The sequence below is a fragment of the Mustela lutreola genome, chromosome 4, assembly GCF_030435805.1.
Source record: "Mustela lutreola isolate mMusLut2 chromosome 4, mMusLut2.pri, whole genome shotgun sequence".
Lineage (NCBI taxonomy): Eukaryota > Metazoa > Chordata > Mammalia > Carnivora > Mustelidae > Mustela > Mustela lutreola.
The window spans coordinates 148,833,678-148,858,873 of record NC_081293.1 but is presented as its reverse complement, the minus strand read 5'-3'; the positions used below and the strand labels follow the sequence as shown (position 1 = coordinate 148,858,873).

The following is a 25,196-nucleotide window of genomic DNA, read 5'->3' as shown; positions in this document are numbered from 1 at the left end:
CCAAGCATAAGCCAGATTTGTCCTCTGGCCTAAGATTTATGGCAGAATACAGGAAGTCTTTTCCAAATACACATCAATTTCCAAACTGTTTTGCTGTTAAGGGAATGAAATTCAGGGGCTCTAGAAAGGACTTCCCAGCTGTCTAACAAGTGGAAATGGGAGCCGGGTTTAGCAATTTAGCAAGTGAAGAAAGATGCTTTGAATCTGGTGGGGGCACAGAGGAAGGCATAAAGTTAATCTCCTGCCTTTTCCTCTAGCTTCCAAAGCTCTGTGTGTACTCTGTCTTGACAGACAGAGAATTCGAGCATTTAGGTCAGGTTCATTGCAAGTAACCAGGATTTCTGAAGTGAAGAGAAGCCAAGGGAAGGGAAGGTTAATTTCTACTTGATGTAGGACAAAAGCAGCAATAAATAGTTCAGGTAGCAACTCCGCTCTGCACTGCCTGACTACAATGCAAACAGGACAACAGCAAATTATTTTCTTTGAAGAGCCGTTGTGCATACATGCTGTTGAAAAGCATTCCTTGTGCCCAGACTAACAAAGCATTGTTTCTCTGGGTGATCTCCCAGGACACTGAAATTGTTCTGTCATACAAAACCACCCATAGTGAGGGGACTCTACTTGTGTAGCTCAAGTGCAAAAACAAAGGTTCTAAAGACTATTTTGTAAGCCTCAATAAATATTTGATGAATGATTGAGTAGCTGCCAATTATGAAGAGTACGCCGTGCTAAGTGTCAACTGTATCCGTGTGGGGGAGGGGTACTGGAAAGATAAAACAATTTAAGTTCTTCCACTTAAATTGTTTCGCAATTTGTCAGAGTCAATGAGAAGCACCCAAGAACTATTCTATGGGACAGAATGCTTGGAAGGCGACATTTCTGATGGAATTACCGAAACAGACCAGAGACCAAGAGACCTGGGCTTTAAACCCTCCTAGTCCTTTATCTCCTTTTTCTACCCTTCTCATCCAAACTCCACACCCTCATCTCTGCACTCTCACTTCGCATTTCCAATTGAGCCCAGGAACCTAACCATCTCCTGGACCCTGGGGAGTAACAGGTACAAAGGTCACATCCCTGGGTCACGCCCCTTAATCCTGACTGACACAGTAAACGTGCTATTACCTGCTTCTTGTTTAGGGATTCCAAATAAGCTTCCACTTGATCCAAACAGATGTTCCTTGAAAACCACAGATCAGACAATCTCTGAAGTTAAATGATAGGATTCCCCCAAAGAGGTAGCACAGAACTTGTGGCTCAAAGACAAGACTGGGTTCTAGCAGGCAGAAACTAGGGCGAGATCCTTGAGATCCTGCAAGGTAAGATGACCAGTGCAGGCTGGGGGTAGAAGAGTGCTCGGAGGGCAACTAGTTGGGGCTCATAGGCTAGAGGCCATCAGTGAAGGCTTCCTAACAAGAAGGAACTTGATACAAATCTATACACTGAAGTTTAATCCTGCTTCCAGACTGTATCGTAGAAAGGGAGTGAGGACACAGCCACACGGAGGGGCTTCTTAGCACAGAACCCAACACAGGCAAGTATTAGGGAAATGAAACTGCTAACTCCTAACGATTATGAAGAAACACTAACTATCACAAGCTGCTTTAATAAAAATAAAATTGGGGCACTGTTAGCCTCCAACTGAAATGTGCATTGCCTTTGAGTCTTATTTTTTCTCTTGACTAGCCTGAATTACTGACGGAGGCACACACATAGCTAGAAGTGTGGCCCACTTTTGAAATATTAAAAACCCTAACGCTTTCAATAATTCATTAACCTCACGTAAGTAGCCAAATTCTTATAGTATAAATTCTAGCTGTAGTTAAAATCCCTGGTATCCATGACCTGTGTTCCTACTCGTTTCTCTATTTTAAGGTCCAAGACCTGGCTCAAAGAATATCCAGAGCTTTCTAAAATGTTTACATTGTGCCCTATACCATTTCATCTCTCACTCTTGTTATGTAGCTATGTATCCACAACTCATCTCTGTGTCTAAGTGGATTTCAGATCTAAGGACAGTTTCATAAAGAGAACTGAGTAATTCATCTGTATTAATTCTTTATAGTCCCCAGATTCAAAAGATTCCACCTGTAAATACACTGTTGCATTTCATCCTCACAAAACAAAACAGGAGTTACACAAGGCAGCAGCAGCTGTGAAAAGTTTGGCAACTTAGAATCACTCCAAGACCCTGCATTTCACTACTGTGTTACAGAAGAAATTGAAAACTGATACAAAAGTAAGAAAGCAAGCAAGCATGCAAGCAAGAAAGCAATAAAGAAAAAGAAACAAATGCCCAAATAAACACCTGCGAACCCTTGCTCACAGCAGCGTTATTCATGATCACGGAAAGATGGCAACCACCCAGATGTCCAAATGTCCATCAACCAATGAAAAGCTTAACAAGCTGTGGTTGATGCAAACACAATGAGCTGGTGTTCAAACACGAGATGAACGTGGCATTTACATGCCACAAGACCAATGAACCTCCAATATACTGGGCCAAGTGAAAGAAGCCAGACACAAAATACCCCAGACTGGATAATTCCATTTATGTGCAGTGTCCAGAGTAAGTAAATGCATAGATACAGGCAAAGATTGGGGGCAGCAAGGACCAGTGGCAGGGTGAGAGTGGGGAAGAATGCGGAAGGATGGCTAGTGGGTGTAGAGGTTCTTGACAGAGCAATGAACATGTTTAGAGATCAGAGGTGGTGGTTACACAGTATTAAGTCCGTACTAAATGTCACACACTTTCAAAGGATTACTTTCATGGCACGTGAACTGTGAATTTCACCTCAACAAAGAAGTGGGAAGCTGGAGACCATATTCATTTTAGAAGCGAGGCGTCTGGAGAGAGAGTTTACGGAAGAGGAAGCATGCTCGGAGGCAAGCAGATGGGATGGCCTCACACTGTACTTGGGTTCCAGGTTCGAATCACTGAACTAGGATTTAATACAAGTCTTTCTTGTATTGAATGTGTCCACTGCTCACACTTGCCAAGTTAAATGTAAGCCCAGGCTGGAAGCTGATGGAGAATGGAAATATATGATCTATCCATCTTCCACCCAGGTGTGCAGAGAGAAACCTATGAGATTTTGATTCATGGTTCCAGTTCAAACTAAAAAGACTTCGCTTGTCACTGGGCACAGAGCAGCCACCAACTTTCTAGAGCATAGAAACAGGAGGACGACACAGAACTCCTATTTAGAAAACAGTGGTTTCTCCGTCACTTGGGCTTTCTTTATTCTTTATTAAAATGTCCATGATATGTTTCTGAAGACTAGGACACTTCTCAATTGAGAAGCAGCTTTCAATGAAAAAGAACAGGGGCATGTTTCATGTCTGGGAGGAACGGCTGGGGAACTCCAAGGAGCAGCCCCAAGGCTGTTCGCTAAATACGTCCTAGCAAGAAGGCAATGGGCACAGCAGTTGAGATGGAATATCTTGGCATAAAACACACTTAGGTTCATCCAGGCTGAAATGACTTGTGTGACCTTGAAAAACGTATTATATCTCTAAGTTTCAGATTCTTAACCTGCAGAATGACAACAGTTGTCTCCAGTACAGGTTGTTCTAGGATGTTCTCAGAGAGGTCACATGAAGAACTTGGCCAAAGGAGGTACCTAATGTATGCTAATTTGGGTACTTAACCATGACACTTACTTCCAGCTGAATATAGACTTGCTCAGGCATCTTCTGGCCATAGTTCTCCAAGAGTATGATGGTTTGCTTTAGTGGTTCAAAGAGTTCATCCGTAGTTCTCTGTCGGCTTCTTACTGCCAGAAGATGCCCCATGATATCAACTAAACCATCGTGATCACCCTCACTTAAATCTCTCCGAAGTCCAGCATCTGTATCCTTTATAAATTCTTGGAGCTCATTCAGACTAGTACATACATATATAGATACACACAAACATATACGTACATGAACACACACAAACCCAAAGTAAACACATTAAAACCTTCAGAAGACTTCTGATAGTCAATAATGAATATAAGATTCTTTCTAAACATTACTCTGTCTCTAAGAAAGTGGTAGTTTTAATGTTCTTAAAATTTATGTCTCAGCTTCAGAAAGCAGTCAGGTGTTAAGAGTTGTAATTCCAAATCCCAAAAGCAGAGAAGGTTACCTGTCTACGACAAATCTCAAAAGATGCTCCTGAAACATCCAGCTCCATTTCTTAATAATGTTCAGCAAGCTCACTTTGAAAGGCTTCATGTCCACCTTGAACCAACTATCAAACACTCTGAAGTCATCAAACTTGCTCATCTGAACATACAAGGCTTCGTAAATGTCAATCTATAATTAGGAAAAAAAAAAAAAAGTCCTTGGACAGTTCAGTCAGACAGGAGAAACTACAGGGAACACTGAGGGTTCTCCTTGCCTGTTCTTTGAACTGTTCCAGACTCGGTGGTTGTTCAAGGACTTCTTCAAGTGTGTGAGTGTCCATTTCCTCAGATGACCCCCCCTGGCCATACAGGAGAAAATGCTTCATAAACTCAGCTCGGTCATCAACCCAGAGGTAAGCGTACGTGTCCAGGGTGTTTCTGAAGTCCAAGACTTTGCTGATGACATCTGCCACTCTCTTCATGATCTCCTGCCTGACCTCTACCAGGCCCAACATATTCTCCATGTCATTCTAAATGAAAGGAAAATCAAACATTCATTAGAACGCACCTCGCTTTGTCAATCACAAGCAAGGTAACATCACTGAAGGCCATCTGTCAAAGGGAGAGTACTTGGTGAACTCATAAACTGTGTTGTTGGTTTTTTCCCACTTCTCCTTCCCATGTGCTCCCCATTATCTCCAGTTATGTTTCAATCAAAGGTCACATGCTTTTTCAGGGACAATACCTGATAAGTTGCTATTTCCAGATGTGCAGCCACTCGCTCCATCTGGGCAGACATCATACAACTGCTGCCCAGCATTTCTTCTACGAGATCGTAGAAGCCATCCCCTGCCTCTCTTTCTAGAGAAGGTTTGAAGAGAATCTCAGGGGGCATTAAGATCATCTGCACTTGAAAAAATGGCACAGCTTTCAGTTGTTTCTCCGTATTCATCAGAAAGAAGTCTAAGTCATGCATGATGGCTTGAAAAAAGCCTTCTACCACCATGTCATCGATGAACTCCACATAAATCTTCCAGGTATCCAGAGAAGGATTGGCTTTGAAGAGCTTCCTATTTTCCTAAAACATAAATAGTAACAGAGGGGTATCAACTATAGTGGTTACAAAAATGAGAGCTTTCCACTGAAATGTTTTGTTAAAGAAGAGACTGCATTTCTGTGCATGAGACAGGAACATTTAAATGCCAGGTCACAGAGCCGGAAGCTGAACAGTAACTATCTCAGCAGGATTTTGTAACACCTAGATCAACTATAACATACATTCAAAAGTCATTCTTTAAAGGAAAAATCATAATGAAAAATGCTGTCTTCAAGTATGTACTAGAGGTAGAGGGTTTTGGGGTTTTTTTTTAATGCATTCTCTATGTTCTGGATGTAGGCTCCAGCTCTTGCTCTATCTGAACTCTGTGTGGGCCTGGGCTTTGTCTTCCATGGCCTTATGTGTAAATGAGGTTTCCCAAAATGGTCTTTCAGAGAACACTGTTCTGGAATATCCAAAATCACATAGTCTGCAAAGTGCTATGTAGTCTAGGCCTTTCTGGGAGATTCACTGTGCTACTATTGAAAGCTTAACTTGGTTGAACCAAAACAAACAACCAAATGACAAACACTTTGTGCAAACCACCTATAAGCAGCCTGTAGAATAGTAACTCAGCTTGAGAAAAACCAGCCTGGTGAAGGCAAAGCTCCCTTTGTGCTTCAACAGTATTAAGTTCTTCTACCTTGACATCTCCCAAGAGTATGGGTAATGAATAGGTCGATAGGGCATGACAAGGTCAGACATGAATACTGTTTAGGACTGCTGGAGGCCGAGTATATGGTGTAGCAGGACTAGGGACACAGATTTGAAAAGGTCAGGTGGGCAGCAAGGGTAGATTCCAGAGATACCTTTTTAGTGGTAAAGGTTACGTAGTCCCTCCAGTCCGGGGGGCAGATGCCCAAGGCAGAAACGAGATCACAGAGCAAAGGAGACACTTGAATGAGGGCTGATGATAAGGTAGATGATACTCTGCCTTTTCTTTGATCATTTGCTACTATGGATGTATGATCCACGATTCAAAAGATATGTGTTACAGGCAAGAACCACAACTACAGAGGTGATAAAATGGGACCTAGATTGGAAAGTTCTTAGAGGGATATCTTGCCCTCAACAAATTTAAGGACCCCTCCCTTCAAGGATGCTGTCTGGCCTATCTAGCTGGAACCATTCACATCTGTATATATCTGTAGTATATGTGGCCCACACCCCTGGAGCATGTTGTACAGTAGATATCCTAGTCATCTGTACAGAACAGACCTGGATCCTTTGTAGTCACTAGAAAGGAGAAGTATAGATCTTACACCTAGGAAAAAAAATCCTTAAAGACCATTCGAATGAAAAGTTTATTCATTTGAAAGGTATAAAAATATGGGGCGCCTAGGTGGCTCAGTGGGTTAGGCCGCGGCCTTCGGCTCAGGTCATGATCTCGGGGTCTTGGGATCGAGCCCCACATCGGGCTCTCTGCTCGGCAGGGAGCCTGCCTCTCCCTCTCTCCCTCTCTGCCTGCCGCTCTGCCTGCCACTCTGCCTACTTGTGATCTCTATGTCAAATAAATAAATTAAATCTTAAAAAAAAAAAAAAAAAAGAAAGGTATAAAAATAAAGACCTAAAACACACCAAGTGTCACACTGCTAGGAAGTTAGCACCCAAGCTAGGACTACAAATAGGACCTTTTGACCACCCCCCCCGCCCAGGGTAGGGCTCTTCTAAACATATCACAGTATAGTACCTGTGACTGCCTCACTGTTTATACTTTTTTTTTTTTTTAAGATTTTATTTATTTGACAGAGAGATCACATGTAGGCAGAGAGGCAGGCAGAGAGAGAGGAGGAAGCAGGCTTCCTGCTGAGCAGAGAGCCCGATGTGGGGTTTGATCCCAGGACCGTGGGACCATGACCTGAGCCGAAGGCAGAGGCTTTAACTCATGAGCTGCCCAGGCACCCTGTTTATACTTTTCCATCCCAAGATATCCAGTTTATATACTGCAGTGCCATTTATAGTGATTGTTTTATTTTCAACAATTTAATATAAAGAGGAAAAGGGAAGAAGAGCTTTGGGTCACTTAGGCATGGCTCAGGTCCCTTCCAAACCTAATCTTTCAGGGTTCCATTCTTCTCTCTTCATCTTAGACTCTGCCTGCAAACTATTCCTTGTAATCCCCTCAGCCACACAGGGTGCAGCCTTAAAAGACAGAAATGACCTACCCTCTGCAGTATTTCCACAGCTTTCCCCCAAATAACACTCCGCAGAGGAAGTCTGAGAGCCAGGCTCAAAATCATGGACTGATCCCAGGGACAGGAGGAAATCACAAAGATACAACTTCTAGAAACAATCATTCCAACCCTATTTTGAAGTTGACTTCTCTCAAGCTGGAACCTCTCCTCTGTTCTCATACTGAGAACAAGGACTCCAGAGGTGCTTAGTTTCTGGCTTGAGGAAAAAAGAATGGAGTCCATTTATTAGCAGAAAAACTCCAACCTTATTCTCTGAGGGGACCAAATTCTTAGAATAATCTTCAAAGCCTCCTTTTATGAAGCTCTACATCCAGCCTGTTAGGAGATTCTATTTGTTATACTCAACTTAAAATATATCCAGAATCCGACCATTCCTAATCACCTCCATCCTCACGACCCCAGTCCAGACACCAGGGATCTGTCACCTAGGTTACAGCCAGATGCCACGCCTCTGTCGCCTAGGTTACAGCCATGGTAACCCCCCCCCCCAGACCCCCGCCTCCCCGGTGCTTGAGTTTCAACATGACAGCTGGACTCTCTTCCAAATCAAAGTTAGATCATGTTTACTCTCTTCTCTTCCAAGTCCTACAACGAGCTCCCCAAGGAGCCCGGAGTAAAAGCCAAAGTCTGTACAAAGGCCTGTGAGGACTTCCCTGAAGTGCCGGGCCACTCCACCCCTCCTCATGGCCCATGAGCGTCTGAGCATCTGACTTGAGCTCCTTGTCCCCTGCACCCCCCTACACCCCTGAGCAGGGGCCGCATTCGCCTTCGGGCTTCGCACCAAACACCCGGCACCTCCCTCCCTGATGCCCACTTCCTCTGTCTGGAACACTCCTTTCCCACCCGCCCGCTGTGTTGACTCTGTAACTTGGCTCTCATCTTACCTTCTCCTTTAGGCTCATCCTGATCATCCTGTTTAAACCCCCACCCCCCAACCCCGAGCCCAGCGTCAGAAACTCCTGCACCCTGCTCTCGTTTCCTCTTTGTTCCGCAGCACTCAACCAGTTCTACCACCTCTGCCTCACATCCACGGTTTCTGACATCTCTCTCCTCCCTCGGATGGGAGCACCACAGAAGCAAGGGTCCCTATTCTTTCCTCTCAAGTATCTCAAGAAGCTAAATTGGTACTGGGCCCATAAGAGGCTCGCTTGAAGTATTTCTTGAGGAAGTGAAGGATACTGGAACATTAAACTACATAATTGGTTATAGTCTATTTCAGCATAAAAACCATAAGTCTATTGCTCATTCTCTTACTGAAAGTTAGCCTAGAGAAAAGTGTGTTTACATTACACATGAGGAAATTCAGGCGTGGTTTCTGGAAGACACAAGACTAAAAACCCTGGTTTTTGACCTCCACCATGGGCAAACCCCTGACTATGGTGCTTTGTGATGGTGGGGTGGGTGGGTGGGTAGGGGTGGGTAGGGGTGTGGGGGTATGGGAGTGTAGGGTAGGGGTCAGGGGTGCTGGTGCTCTGCCCAAAGGAGAGTGTCATGGTTGAGGACTGCATTGATCTACAGAAATAATCCATATAATAAACACACTCAGAAAGAAATACAAACTGTTCTTTTGTTCCCCATCCTTTTTCCCTTAGGAAGAATCAAAAATGAACTTCCCCACATCACCTTAATCGGAGCTGCCCCCCTGTGAGCACCACATTCCTGTCCTTGGCCCCCCTCCCTCCTGTTACTACAGATGAACTCTCCAAGTTCCTATCTACAGCCAACTTCCACATGTATATATGAAATCCCTTTCCTTCCAGGACTTTCCTCCAACAATTATTTCCCCTCTACGAGATCATTCCGGTCAACATACCATCACTCGGAAAGACCAACCGGCATTAAAAATAAAATCCTCCCCCTCCCCGACGTGCCCCAGGCACCGCGGAGTTTTCAGTTTCCGCCAGCTTGGAGCTCCTCAGGAGCTGAGTAGCTTTTGGATCCCATTGCTCCCCTTCTCGTCAGCCACTCCATTCTGGCTTCCACTGTACCAGGTTAGCTCTGTCACAGTCACCGACAGCGTCCGTGGTGCAATATCTGACTGCCAACCTTGGCCCTCATTTTCAGGTCCTGGATCAGGACGGGACAAAGTCAAATGCTTCCTCCTCCTTGGAATGTCTTCTTGGCTTCTTGCTTTCCAGGACAGCATCTCTCTGAATTTTCCTTCTGCTTCACTGGCCTCCTTATCAGCATCCTGTGCTGGACCCTCCCATTCTCCCTGGCTTCAGAGAGGACTTCAAGGTCAGTCCTTGGATCTCTAATTAATCCCTACGTGAATTCATCAAGGTCCATGGCTTCACATATGACATACATACTCCTGACTCTCAAGTTTAGGTCCCTGACCTGGATTTCTACCCCAGACTCCAGCCTCGGCTGCAGTGCCAGGCTACCCGAAATCTTCCCTTGGGCATGTATCTCTAACCAACATGGCCTCACCACCCAAAGCCTCTCTTTTCCATACAAAATCCACCTAGCACAGTTCTCCCCATATCAGTAAAGGCAAACTCCAATTTTCCAGTTGCTCAGACCAAAAAACTGGAACTCATCATTGACCTCCCTCTCTCTCCTGATTCATCACAGCAAATCCTGTTTGCTCGACCAGAATATTTGCCTTCAGAATATATCCAGCATGACGCTGTCTATCCCCACTGTCTGACCCAAGCCATTATCACCTAAATTATTAAAACTATGTCTCTGGACCTCCTACCACCTCCTTGCCCACCTCTGATTTATACTCAGTAGGGCTGGCCTTTGAGCAGAGAGTGTCTGGCTGCCACTTCACCTCATGGTAAAAACCCAAGTTCACAGAATGTCAATCCCACATATGTGTCCTCAGTCCCTTCCAAGCTTCCTCAAATACTACAATTCCCCTTGCAAATTCTGCTTCTGGAAGGTAGGCTCTCTAACAGATACCAACGGTATCTGTTATCTCTTTTATCTCTGTTATCTCTGTTATCTCTTTCCTCAAACTTCTGTACTTTTTGCTGCCTAGAGCATCCTTCTCCTGATATCCATGTGGTTCATTCTCTTTCCCTTCCAGTACTCTACAGAACTGCTACCTTAGGATGGAAATGTTTCAAACCATCTCGTATAACATACACCTGTACCAATGATTCCCTATCATACCTACTGTATTTTCCACTGTTTCTCCTATTCAGTGTATGTTATTTTCTCTACCTTTTCCAACTAGAATGTAAGATTCAAGAAATAAGGGACTTTTTGTTTGGTTCCATTTTCATTTTCTATCTTGTTTCCTTTGTTTTATTTTGTCTCCTCTACAATTGAGAACTCTGGAATAGTGCTTGTTGCTGTTTTAAAAACTCAAATATTTGTTAAAAGGAGAGTGATTCCTGTGCACCCTCAGGAGAAGGTTGGGAGGGTTGCAGGAGGGGATGCAGACAAGTCAGCTGGACTTACAGGCATTCCACAAACCCTGTGAGCTATGAACAGCATGCAGGAGAGCACAGAGCTAGGAAAAAGACAAGGATCCCATCTCTAGGATCTAATCTCTTCCCTCAGGAATGAAAACAAGAAGGGCTGCAGAAGTTAGAGGCAAGTCATGCAAATTCCTCCATTTTAAAATGCTGAATAAAACCATACACAAAGCTCTCTCAGGCCCAATAAAAGAATCCTACATCATTAGCTTGGGTATGCCTGCTCTTTTCTCAACTAATTGAAAAGACCCTCTGTCAATTTCCAAACCTTAAAAGCCATTACCTCCACCAAGTTATGTATCCTGCAGCCATCTTCTTGAATTTGCTTGTATTTTTTAGCAAACAGATGGCCCTTGTCCTCCAAAGTCAAGGCAGCCTCCCTTCTGGGCTCCCTCCTGGGAAGGAGCGTACACTCGGCCCAAGCCTTCATGGTCTGCTGGATCACCTTCACGTTGCTCTGCGTGCGCTCCACTCTGCGCGCCAACTCCAACGTGGCTGCCTTCACGCTCTCGATGTAGGCCCAGCAGTCACACTGCCAGGTCAGCGATGTCGCAGCGGCCTGCAGCTGCTCCTCCACAGCCCTCAGCTCACCCTCCACCAGAGGGTATTCCACTTCCAGGAGAGTCTGCTTCAGCGTGTTATATCCTTGCACAAGAAGTTCCAGATTCCCAATGTACTGAATGGAAGGAAATCCCAAAACAGAAAGTGCCAAACGCGTTAAAGTTATCTGTCTTAGAGGTACTGAAGCATTATAGGTCCATGTGTTCCTAATTATGAATCAAAATACTTCTTTTTCAAAAATGCCCTCATACCTACAAAGACTCACCTTCATTTTTTTTTAAAAGATTTTATTTATTTATTTGACAGAGAGAGATCGATCCCAGGACCCTGAAACCATGACCTGAGTCGAAGGCAGAGGCTTTGCCCACTGAGCCACGCAGGAGCCCCAAACACTCACTTTTAAAATAGTGTTTCTCTTTTTGAAGATGGCAAATGCTGAATCTGGTATGTCGGATTTCTTCAACATCAAAAGGTATCTCACCTCTCTCAAAACAGCCATGAGCTATTAAAAGAAAATCAAGGATTATTTGTATTTTAAGAATGATATTCTCTTTTAACACATGTCAAACCCAAACACTTAAAATTTCAGTCAACGATTGCAATATTTCCAAATTGTCAAGGTGAAGAGACTGTTTCTTCATATGGCTTTTAAAAGGAGTCATCATACATTCTTAGAAGTATGAATAACAATGTTACTTACGGCTATGGCCTACCCTCAGAGAAAGAATTCAGGCAAAAGACAGAGACACATGCACACTGAGCTGTGAGATGGAAGGGTGTACATGGACCTCAATCCTTTCCCAGGACTGTTCTTTCTGTCACAATGTTTGTTTTGAAAAGATAAATTTGTTCCAATACAACTAATAGACTAGCAATGTGGGCATACCATAAATTTTGTCTGTACTAATCTGCACTTTCATTAGCAAGAAACACTAGGTAAATGCCATAAACTGTACCCAACTCCACTGAAAGGCTTAGAAATAAGCAAAATGCTCACATGCCAGCAGCCACCACGACCATAGTTCCCTCAAGTACAACGAGCCACATACAGCTTCCTGCCTGGTATCAGATAACCCTCCTCCTGGCACTTCACACTAACGCACAGTCATCACCTGTCCAACGCCCACTTCCATGAGGAAACTTCCAGTCTGTGTCAGGGCAAAGTGTCATATTTACTGCAGTGTTTATGTATTATTTAGCCATTTGAATGAAATGTGTAAAATGCTGTTTTTCCTAGGTTCCTATTTTCCTAATACACCACTGACAGCTTTTAAGTACGAGAGCCCAACCAAACCCTTGTTTTCCCCCTAAGTGCTGTACTTTTTATGGTGAATTCTTTCACAGCACAGTGAATTTTAGGAACGCATGTCCTGTTGTAGCAGAAGGGACTATATCTCTAAATCACAGGTTCTGAGGAAAAGACTGTGTAACATGTTTAGAAGGTAAACCAGTTCACCTCCTTAGGCTGTCACACCACTGGTGAGCTGGTACCATACTTTTGCTGCTGTTAGAATTCCTTCAGGAACAATCACAGGAATTAGCCCCAAAACATCTCAGGAATCTAGTTTCTTTAAGTTGGTTCCATGAAATCAGAGGTGGGAGGAAACGAAGTTCTCTCGGTCATATATTCATAAACGTGGGCTAAGGTTTGTAAATATAATTAAATGATGCTATTCTTGGTACTATTTTAGGACAAATACATGAGAATTTGGGGGCAGATTATGACAAACAGATCCAGGAAGCTAACTTTCTCACTTCCTACCTAGACATACGTTCGAACGGACATGAGAGGGCAATTGCTAAAAAACAGCATATAATCTTCACTATCAAAAAATTAGCCAAATGTTTACTAATTTTTTTGTAATGGCAACTTACAAATAGATACTTTCATATGTTTGCTCTTTCCTATAAAGCATATTCTTTGAGGTCAATAGAGAAGAAAGTTTATTTTATGCTCCCTACCAAACTCTCAGAGCCGGAGACAGGTTAAAATATCCACATACCCGCATGGATATCATTTATCAGATACATGCACATATAGTACATTATCTATAAATACACACACAGGCACATATATAATTGCTATTAAAGCTCCTCCACTTTCATTATTACATAGCATGTAATGACATTTTAAGAAAATAAACTTGTTCAGAGAATCTATGAAATTCCTCTGTTAGGTGGTTTATCATAGGATAAAAAAGGTATCTTCAATAAAGGTAATTTTCATTCTAGATATATTTAACTGTTCCTATTATTTGGGGGCATTTATATATTGTTTTATGTTTTTCAGAAAACTGTTTTATAAAAATTACCAATCTAATGAACATGCTACAGTTTACTGCCCCTCTGAAGATTATTCTCATTCCATACATTTTGTGGACTCCCCAAATCTCACATGATAAAATTTTAATTAACAAAAACCACTGGTATATATGCTACAAATATAATTCAAGCCAGGAAACTCTTATAAAAGATTAATGATTATATTCAAGTGAGCTAATGTTTATTAAGTATTACCGAGTGCCCAACACTATGCTAGAAACACAGAACACAAAGATAAGATAAAACGCACCCTACTCTCAGCTCATTATCTAGTAAAGGTAGAAGTGGTAAATAATTACAAGGCAAAAGAAAAAAAGAGTAATTGGCATAGCATTTGGAAAACAAATCTTTCAAACAAAGGGCTATTAGAAGTTGTTTTCAGTTATAATCCTCATAGGACTGACATTCTCCCAAAATTAAATATAAATGACTGTAAATATAGGAATATACTTGTAATTAAAATAGCATCTTTAAAACAATTTAAAAACATCACACCCCTACCTTTGGGTCAAAGTTGACACTGAGAAGCCCATTTATAGCACTAAATTTAATCAAGGGTTGATTCAAATTGAATTCGCAGATTTCATCCACATTACTTTTCCATTCATTATAGATACGATTTTCAAATTGGTCTAGCAGAGCAGTCATTTCAATGTACTTCTGATAAACTAGGGCATCATCAGCACTTTCCAAGAATCTGTAGGAATAGAATTTTTCTACTTTCCTACATATTAGATTTCAGCTTAACTACTTTACAAGGAAATATACACTAGAACGTATAATAAAATGCTCTATAAAAAACAGAAATAGAAACAAGAAAAGCCCAAATAACGCTTATGAATGGTCTTTGTCTTAAAAGACAGAGTTATGAAATGAATGGAACTACCAGAGATGGTAACTTTCTGCTACTGATGGTGAGTTACAATTCCTACAGAAACAAATCTGGAAAATAAAAGGAGAGCTAGTTACTGAAGAAAAGGAACCAAAAACTACCAACATACTGTAGGTGCCAAGGAAAAGTGAGAAGAAAACATCTAAGGACCTGTGACAGGGAAACATGGAGGTTTTAAGAGTTCCAGTGCATGAATTCTAAAACCACGGGGATGAAACCTTCTCAATGAATCCAGCCTAGGAAAAGCGTTAAGTAGGGCAATGACTCCTCAAATGTTGAAATGAACAGTTCACTGCCCTCTATAATAACTGCCTGTCTCATGAGGATAATTTTGTCATGAAATAGGCCTAATAACTTACAAATACCGGAGAGATGCAAAGTTGGACCAAAATGTCTGAAGTCGTTCGAAGACCTCTTTAGCCCATTTGATGTTGCCTGCGGTAAATGGCATATTCCTGTGAAGAACTACATTTCCATGTTCGATCTGAAAAATCATATTTTGGTGAAGAGGAAGGAAGGGAATGTTTCATCAGAGTGCATTCCGAACCCTTGAAAGCAGCTGTTCAGTTTGGCAGTTTCACAGTACAAAGATGTAAAATGTATGCGTTAAGTAACCTGATTAGTAGAGTTAGGGTACCATTCAATAAAGTTCTAGCCGATGGCCATTACCCACAAAAATGACGCTGGGATGTGCTCAGCGTCAACCCCTGCTTACCTGTTTCACGTGTTCATTATATAATTGCTTGCACATATCCAACTCTGCATTCAACATGTGCAGTAGCGTGCTGTAATGTGGGCTGAAAATTTCCATGACAACTGGTTTCTCTAGAAAATTCCCAAATATGGTCAAAAGCTGTAAAAATCAAAGTTAAAAGGTTAAGGACCATGGATTTTTACGTGCCTAGAATTTAAACAAAAATCTAGAACCCTGCAGGAATCCTGAAATCCAAATCTAAGACACGTTTCCAATAAGACAAATACTAAATGTAATTTCCCTTCCTCAGCAGAAAATAAGAGGAGTCAGAAATTAACTACTATCTGTCAGCAATCCCTGCTCACAGATACCACCACTTCCTCCTGCCCGGTGCCAGGGAAAGTTTGAGAAGATGGTCTGCAGATAGAAAATCAGAAGTATAAACAATGTATTTTGGATCACTGAAAAAAATAAAATAAAATCCAAGTAAATTTTTAAAAAATATGCAGAACATTAAAAGAAAAAGAAAATCAGAAGCAAAATGTACATCTTCTTTCTTTGTTCTGCCCTCCTACACAGGTGCTCTTTTTTTTTTTTTTTTAAAGATTTTATTTGTTTATTTGACAGACAGAGATTACAAGTAGACAGAGTGGCAGGCAGAGAAAGAGAGAGGGAAGCAGGCTCCCCGCCGAGCAGAGAGCCCGATGCTGGACTCGATCCCAGGACCCTGGGATCATAACCTGAGCCGAAGGCAGCGGCTTAACCCACTGAGCCACCCAGGCGCCCCACAGGTGCTCTTTCAACGTAGAACATCCACGTCAAGGACCTTCAAGTCACACCATTAATAATTACATCGAATGGGGGTGCCTGGGTGGCTCAGGTGATGATCCCAGGGCCCTGGGATCGAGCCCCGCATCAGGCTTCCTGCTCAGGAGGAAGCCTGCTTCTCCCTCTCCCACCCCACCCCCCACTTGTGTTCCCTCTTGCTGTCTCTCTCTGTCAAAAAAATAAATAAAATCGTTAAAAAAATTTTGATTTAAAAAAAATGGATCAGTTACTAGGATTGTCCTGTCCCTGGCAGCCCACATCCCATGCCACACCAACTAGCCACCCCAAAACCATGGCCTGGGGCAGTAGCGGTGACCTGTTGCAAGAACAACCACTTCACGGACAGACAGCTCCTTTGACAGGAATGTCCTACCTCAAACTAATGCTTTGAACTAATCACATTCTCTCCTCCCCAGGAAGAGAACCAGGGCATGGCAGGCTGAACCTAAGATAGCAAGTTAGGAGTGAGCAACAACTATTAGCAAGCAGAGGAAGCCAATGAGTAGGGAGATGGGTATTGGGGTTGTGGGGGTGGGGGGGGTGCGACACACTACCAGCAAGCAGGAAAGTAAAGTCCTGAAGCTCTCCTCACTCAGTCCATGCCCCGCCCCACACCCAGATCCAAACTCACCTTCACCACTAGCTTCCACAAAGCTCAGCTACCTGTGGAGCCCAACCTTGGATTTCCATTAGCCTCCTGCCTTATTCTCTGCCCCCATGTGGCTCCTTCTGTGTGCCAGTGTGAGACAATTTTCTTTGCAAGCACAATAGTGTAATTAAAATGTTTGTTTCTCAAATAAATAAAATCTTCTAAAAAAATAACAAAAAATGATACCTCCTTCAAAGTAAAATGTAATCAAGATGGCAGAAAACCATATACCAAGCTCTGTGCCTTGTTAGCAACATGGCCAAAAAGAAAGTTTTGTTACTCCTCTTAAGGAAATAATAAGTGTTCCTCAAATTTGTTTTCTTTAACAATTTGTTTTCTTTAAATACCAACTGTTGCCAAGGATGGGAGAGAAAAGAACCTTCATGCACTATTGGAAGGAATGCAAGCTGATACAGTCACTGTGGAAAATAGGATGGAGGTTCATCACAAAATTAAGAAGGGAACTACTGTATGATCCAGTAATTGAACTCGTGGGTATTTACAAAATACAGTAATTTTAAAATATATGCACCGCCATGCTTACTGTAGTACTATTTACAATAGCCATATACGGAAGGAGCCCATCAAGAGATGAATGGTAATGAAGTGGTGTATGTATATTCAATGGAATATTACTCAGCCCTAAAAAAGAATGCAATCTTGCCATTTTTAGCATGGGTGGATCTAGAGCATATAATGCTGAGAGAAACAAATCATGCAGAGAAAGACAAATACTATACAATTTCATTTATATGTGGAATTTAAGAAATAAAGCAAAGGAAAAATAGAAACAAAAAACCAAACTCTTAATTGTAGAGAACTGAGGACTACCAGAGGAGAGGTGGGTGGGGGGAGCAGTGAAACAGGTGATGGGGATTAGAGACATACACTTATACAATGAGTACTGAGTAATGTACACAACTGCTGATTCATTATTGTACCCCTGAAACTAACCTATCACTATATTAATTATAATGGAATTTAAGTAAAATAAAGGGGAGATACCTGTTTCTTTAAAAACAGCTTTATTATTAACATTCTCTAAATATTTATATCAACTATGTTCACTAAAAAAAAAAAAAAGTGAAAAAATTGTACAAAGTAAAATGTAAATCAAACCATATCTCAGAGGTCAGTTTAGATACATTTGGCTTCTCACCCCGGTAATATCAATTATAAGCAGTAGAGAAACTGCTAAATATTTTAAAACCTGCTTAGTTAGCTGCTCCCTAGCAAAATGCTTATTAACTTTCTTCTTTGAACCACTCTTTTGTTGACTCTGGGTTTCATGTTAACAGTCAAAAGCAAACACTGACTCGCAGATTTAACAAAGAGCGGGCCACCAACACCAGGGAAATGTATTTACTTCATGATTTGTTCTTTTCAAACACTTAATGTACTGACCACAACTGAAATACCCGTAGCTTCCCAGCTGCATCTCATCTTGCCTACTTGATATGCTTAGTGGGACTGAACTCCAAGTAGAAGAGAAAAAAGACACAGAAAATATTCTTTGGGGAGGCTGTAAAGCCAGCTAATAGTAGTAAGGATAGCCTTTAGCCTTTCAGGTAGTACACATTGTTGTAATTTTTCAGCATCATAGTTACAGAAAAACTACTCTCTGGGAAGAGAACAAGGGTCAAGTGGACCTCTTGCTTCCTTGTCCTCAGGAAACCGAGAGCGATTTTTGGGAAGAGTATAGATGTTTTTCTTCATCTCGACCTCCAAAGATTAAAAGTGGGCCCCTACCACATGCTTCTTTCCCTAACTGTCCCTTTTGAGATCTGTGTGGTCTACCTTTTCTTCCACTCCTCAAGGTTTGGGATAATGCCTTTGCCACTATTCAAGCAATACCTATTTTTTTTTCCATTCCATTTTATTTCTTTTTCAGTGTTCCAAAATTCATTGTTCATCACCTATTTATATTTTTTCTGGGTTTGCCTCTTTTGAAGATGTTTTAAATCTGTTGCTGTCTGAAACCTCGTGCACTTTACAATTTTATAGCTTTCAGTTTTATCGCCTGAAGACTTCTCTGGATGCTTCATCTGAGACACTCCAGTCTACCTTCTTGGAGACATATTGTTTTAAGTTTTAGAGGAACATCCATTAGTGTCTTGCTTTGTTTTGTTTTTTATTGAGTGCCAACACTGTGGGCTCTGAACTACAGTTTCATGTTTGAGTAGAACAGTGCTTGGTCCCAGTGCCCCTCCTGGTCATGTCTTGGCCGAGGGCAGTCATGAACCATGGTCTCTAGAGAACGGTCTGCAAATATTTATTCCCTGGGACCCAACGGCACGTGGTCAGAGCTCATCACCCTGTATCTAGGGTAGAAATAATTTTTCCCCTAACACGCCATCCTGTGATTTTTTTTTTTCTTCTACCATGACTTTTGCTGCATTTTACCCTCATCTGTGAGTCGTTCCAAGGCTTTGACTACCAGTCCATCACCCCAACCTCAGTTATTAGATGTCTGCTCTAGAAGACACTGAAGAAGGGGATCTAACTGGAACACAAACTGTGAAATGATGTCCCAGCCCTGCAGAGCTACTGGGCAGGGGCTCATGCTGCATGTTTCCACAGACAAGATACAAACAGTTACAAAGTTAAAGACAAAATACATGACAAAAATATAAGATCACTTAGAAAAAAGTAAGTGGCATGGACTCAAACAGAAACCCTATCAATAGTTGTGCTACGGGAAGAGAGACTTGAATTAGACCCAGTAGGAGCTTCTGTGAAGGGAACAATCTACACGCTTTCCTTCTGTTATTTATGAAGGCATTAAAGCCAAGCAGCTCCAGCAACAGAGAGTATGATACATTATGGAGCCATTACAAAAATCATGATTTCTGCTGTGAAACCAAGAACATGTTTAGGATTCATTCCTAAGTGGAAAATGTTACCAAAGAGGGTCAGCCTGTGATGTCACTCTTGTCAAAGGGATATATGTATACATATGTAGCTAACGAACATAATTTCTGAGAGATGGGAATCACAGGCAGCTTAATTTTACAATAATAAGCCAGATATTTTGGCCAACAGCATCTAAAAGTTTCATCTACCAGCTCTTACAAAACAAATAACTATTTAATCCTTATGAGGGTTTTGGTTTTTGTTTTTTTTTTTTTTTTGTAGGGTCCCTGCCCGGTGTGGAACCCAACATGGGGCTTGAAATCTCAACCCTGAGATCGAGCCCTGACCTGAGATCAAGAATTGGATGTGTCACCCACTGAACCACCCAGACCACAATCGTTGCGAATTCTCCATGTAAAAATGCTCGCCTGGAGCCAGAAAATACTTGGACATTTACCACCCCCTGACCCACCATGTGAATTTGGAGATCAAAATCAAACAGTATCCCACATCAAGTCTGGGTCCATTTCCTTATTTTGCACTGCCATTTTCTTTTCTTTCTTTCTTTCTTTCTTTTTTTTTTTTTAAGATTTTATTTATTTATTTGACAGAGATCACAAGTAGGCAGAGAGGAAGGCAGAGAGAGAGGAGGAAGCAGGCTCCCTGCTGAGCAGAGAGCCCGATGTGGGGCTCGATCCCAGGACCCTGGGATCATGACCTGAGCCGAAGGCAGAGGCTTAACCCACTGAGCCACCCAGGCGCCCCTGCACTGCCATTTCCAACGAGTTGGGCCCATGATCCCCTAGGTGTGTTTCTTCAGAAACAGAAGTCTCCGTTCCTCTTTTGGGACATCATTTGGTTCTACACCTTACTTGTAGTTCTTTGCTTTGATAAGCAAGTTTCACATGGTGTCCCTCTTCCCCACATCCTAAGCTATCCATGTGGGACGTCTAAGAAGATGCATTCCTGGGGCACCTGGGTGGCTCAGTGGGTTAAGCCACTGCCTTCGGCTCAGGTCATGATCTCAGAGTCCTGGGATCGAGTCCCACATCAGGCTCTCTGCTCAGCAGGGAGCCTGCTTCCTCCTCTCTCTCTCTCTCTCTCTGCCTGCCTCTCTGCCTACTTGTGATCTCTCTCTCTGTCAAATAAATAAATAAATAAAATCTTTAAAAAAAAAAAAAAAAAAAAGAAGATGCATTCCTTTTATGCAACTCAGAATACAGAAATACCATACTGCATTTCTTTAATGCTCTGTCCAACATTTCTTTGTGTCTTAACATTGGAAAGTGGACTATGTTATATAATAATGGAATCATCATTTTGGGGGCATTTTATTTATATACAAAATAATGGTATGTCTGATCACCAAGGGTGTCTTATGCCTGATGGAAAGTATTATACAAATTATTATTTGTTTCAGTCATAGTAATGAAGTGGGCAGGTGAACCCAACACATGCAAACAATGCTATAGAGAAAATCTTGCATTAACATGTATTTTTCTCTTTTCACGGTGGCTTAATTTTGAATTAGGATTTCACAGGCCAGGCCAAGTCACTCTTAAAGGTAATGAGAGCTAACCTACTGAATCTGAAAAAATATCAATAGTCAAAAGTCCTAAAATTGACCTTGTCCCTAAGTAAACATCATTCATTAGAGCAGTGTGTAAAATTTAGTTCGGTGAGGTGAATACCAACAGAATGTGACCAGTTAATAGTTTACCTGGGTCAGAAAGGAATGTATCCACTCCTTTCATCTAACAGTTGAAATTATTCATTAGTAAAGTATTTTTTAATGATAGCTTCTTCAGAACTAACCTTAAATGCAGCTTCTAAACCACTGCAGTTAAAGAAAGCTTCACAGAGAATCATCCCAAGCCTTCTGTCAAAATCCACAGTTTTGGACTTAAACACAACATAATCACTTTCAAATTCCTGTAAGATTCAAAGTGAAAGAGTTTACAGCAAAGTATCCACCACTGAAAACAGCCATCACAGAGCCACGTGGCTCCTCTCGCCCACCCGGCTCCTTGTCTCACCCTTCCCTGCACCCCTTCACTCCCTCCCCTGCCCCATCTCTCCCAATGCAGGTTTCATCGCAGGATTCTGGGGAAGATGGAGAGCTCGGACTAACCATTCAAAACGGCAACCTTAGAGGAGCACAGAGCCTTGAGCCCTGTGAGTCCACGTCTCCCCGGGTGTTTTCAGTGGCTCAGACCCCATCAACAGCACTCTGCCCTCTCCCAATCCATTCTGATTATAAATGATAAAGCAAACCTTTTCCAAACAAAACAAACAAACAAACAGAAAACACCACGCTCTCATCACAACGTCAGTGTCCATTTAAATAGGAACATGTTTTGTTTTGTTTTTCATGGAGCAGAAAACCTAGCAAGTGGCACTCTTTCTTCAGGTGAGAAGTAGCATCAGAGGTCTGTAAGAAAGCGTCCTCCAGTGACGCAGATGAGACACCACGCTCTTCCCTTTCCCCCATGTGTTAGTTTGCAGCTCTCATCAACACAAAGAACAAAACCATGAGAGAGTAACTACCATCTCCACCGCAGGGCAGGTCACGGTGAAGAAGTCCCAGAAACACACACACACCCCTTGGGTTTTCCAGTTAGGCCGCGGGGAGAGTGCCCGCCACACATTTGGTGGAATGAAGTCCTCTCCTCTGTCAAGTAAGCCTCGTCTGTTAGTAACAGTCATAATGATGACAGCGAACATGCAGTTTTCTGTTCTAAATGCTTTACATTGTTAACTTGATGTGCACGACCACATGGGATGTAGGTCATACGGCTTCCATTTTACAGGTGACAAGACGAACGCAGAGCAGGTTAGTCATCCACCCACAGCCACAACATTGCTAACTGGCAGAACCAGAATTTAAAAGCCTGGCAACCATTTCGATGTTTTGATGTTGCTACGAAGGACTGCCCCCTTGTGTGGACTCAAACACGCCCTGAGAACGCAACGTCCCAGGGTTCAGTGTCTTACACACCACAATGTTATATTTAGCATCAAGAGGAAGTCTCCAGGTCTGAATGAGAGCCAGTCTCTTCATTCAAGCATCACTGACTTGTGAAAGTAAACACAACCTCCCAACAAGTTGTAACAAGCCCAATTTATCCCTCCTCTCAGTAAGGGAACAAGAAACTTACAACTGAAGATGCTCAAATATTACTTAAACAGTTAGAGCTTAACACCTTAGCAAGGGGAAAATGCAAATCTTTATCCCAACTCTCTCTCCCTCTCTCCCAGACGGTTTTACTCATCCAACCCAAATTCAGAACAGCCAAAGGCACCTCTCCCCCTTCCTTCCCACAGCGAAGTCAAGCTCATCTTGCAAGGTCAGGAGCTGTCTATCTCTCCTCTTGTCTCCTCACCAACACACCCACTACGCTTCCCGTCTCGAGGTGTCACTCAGTCCAGATCACCGTCACCACTCACCTGGATTTCTGCTAACCACTTTCTAACTACTTTCTTTGTCTCTATTATTATCTCTCTGAATAATTCCTCAAAGTACCATTGAAATAAGCTTTCTAAAATATAAATCTTATGTCACTCAAAATTTTTTAAATTTTATTTATCCAAAGAGAGAGAAAGAGAATGAGAGATCAGCATGAGCAGGGGAGAAAGGGAGAAGAAGGTTCCCCACTGAGCAGGGAGTCCAACGTGAGGCTCAATCCCACATGACCTGAGCCAAAGGCAGAGGCTTAACCAACAGAGCCACCCAGGCAGCCCAGCACTCTAATTTTTAATTGACTGCCCTGAACTATTCCAGCACCTTCCCCCCTTTCCACACTAGGATCTTGTCACACCTGCCTTGTCATATACTCTCTCTTGCGGCAGGATACAATTTCCCACTCATCCCTTTCTACCTACTTTCCACCGGCTTAATTTCTATTTACTTTTTAGTTCTATGTCTCTTTCAGTTACTTTTCGAATTTCCTTGCACCTCCTTTGGCAAGGGGCCCTTCACAAATACTCTCCCTGAACCCTGTACTTCAGAGACCCTGGCACTGAGTACCCTGGGTAACTGCCTACCTGTATTGTCCCCTGGACTCCCAGCCCTGGGAGTCCAATGAACAGGTTTGGTTTCCAGAATTACAGTACCAGTATTTAATGGGGTTCTTAGGGCACATAGCTGCTTCTCAATAAATACTAATTAAAGCATCAACGATACGCTGGTATTACTCAAAGATAATGATATACATTAAAAAATGTATTATATAATGTTTATAATGATAAACATCTTTTTCTTCTTTATCCTGACAACTCTAAAATTGTCCCTTTTAGTGACGTGGGAAATTACTGATGAGTCTTAGCTAGAGAAATGCGCTGGCTTGATTTAGCTTCAAAATGGCACTCGTGCTGCTGAGGAAAGAACAGAGCCTGATGGAGTCAAGAAAGGGGCTAAGGAGGCATTTTCAGGGCAAATGCAGTCATTCGGGTCAGAGAGGAGATCTGGATATATTTTCAGGGTTTATCTGACAGAACCTGATGTTTATCATGAGAAAAAGAACAAGATCATGAATGACTCCAAGGTTGTGCGCCATGTAGTTTCAGTTTTGCAAGTTTGAGATGTCTATCAAATATTTAAGCACAGACGTTGAGTGGGCAGCTGACTATATGCTATGGGTTGGGATTTAGGAAGACCCTTCACCATAACATGACATGTGCTATAGGCATTCAGTATATGTTCTTTACGCAACTTGAGGATGTTACTCTGTTTCTTTTTCCCAAGAATTCTTACCAGAAATGGGCACTGAATTTGGTAAAATGTTTTTCATGCATTAGTTAACACAATCATGTTTCTCTTCTTTAACCTGCTAATATGCGGGTTTTCAAATATCAAACCAGTCTCACATCCCTGGAATAAACCTCAGTTACATATAAAATGTGCCCCTGTTCCATATTGCTGAATTCTGTTTACTAATACTTTGAGAATTCTTATGTCTATATTTAGGAGGGAAAATTAGGGAAGCAAAAAATTCATTTTTTTTTTTTTTTTTTTGCATTAACTTCTTTGGTTTGGGTATTTGGGGCAGTAACTACTAGCTTCACAAGACAAATTAGGAAGTGTTTCCTCCTCTGGCATTTCTGGAAGACACTGTGTAGATATGATCTTAATACTTAAATACTTGGAGAAATTCTCGAGTGAAACAGTCTGGGCCTTGACATTTCCTTTCAGAGAGTACTTTTTTTTAAATGACAAGTACAATTTCCTTAATAGTTATAGTATTATTCAAATTTTCTACTTCATTTATCACAGAAAAAAATCACTATGTGGGTAATAAATAAAATTGTGATAACCATTTCTCCATATATGCCCATGTCAACTCACTACTGATACACAACCAAAACTAATACAATATTATATTACAATTTTAAAAGTTACTTATTTCTTATTGAATGAGTTATGATAGTTCTGGTTTTTGAGGAATTAATCCATTTCTTCTAGGTGTCAAATTACGTGTTTAGAGGTTATTTCTTGTTTTGATATTCCCATTATTCTTTTAATATCTGCAGAGGATGTAGTGGTAGCCCATTTTATTCCTGATAT

The 25,196-nt window shown here is 41.9% G+C and overlaps 1 protein-coding gene across 1 annotated transcript in view; it reads right to left on the bottom strand.

Moving 5' to 3' along the window:
- The window catches only part of DNAH11 (dynein axonemal heavy chain 11), a 322,374-nt gene that overhangs the window by 252,385 nt on the left and 44,793 nt on the right, over positions 1-25,196 (bottom strand). Inside the window, exons 9-18 of the mRNA XM_059171331.1 lie at positions 21,449-21,565; positions 15,325-15,462; positions 14,969-15,093; positions 14,219-14,414; positions 11,793-11,897; positions 11,118-11,510; positions 4,858-5,190; positions 4,388-4,642; positions 4,133-4,302; positions 3,664-3,886 (exon numbers count right to left, since the gene is read on the bottom strand). Of these exons, the coding sequence (XP_059027314.1) occupies positions 3,664-3,886; positions 4,133-4,302; positions 4,388-4,642; positions 4,858-5,190; positions 11,118-11,510; positions 11,793-11,897; positions 14,219-14,414; positions 14,969-15,093; positions 15,325-15,462; positions 21,449-21,565 (2,055 nt within the window). The remainder of the gene's footprint in view (positions 1-3,663; positions 3,887-4,132; positions 4,303-4,387; positions 4,643-4,857; positions 5,191-11,117; positions 11,511-11,792; positions 11,898-14,218; positions 14,415-14,968; positions 15,094-15,324; positions 15,463-21,448; positions 21,566-25,196) is intronic.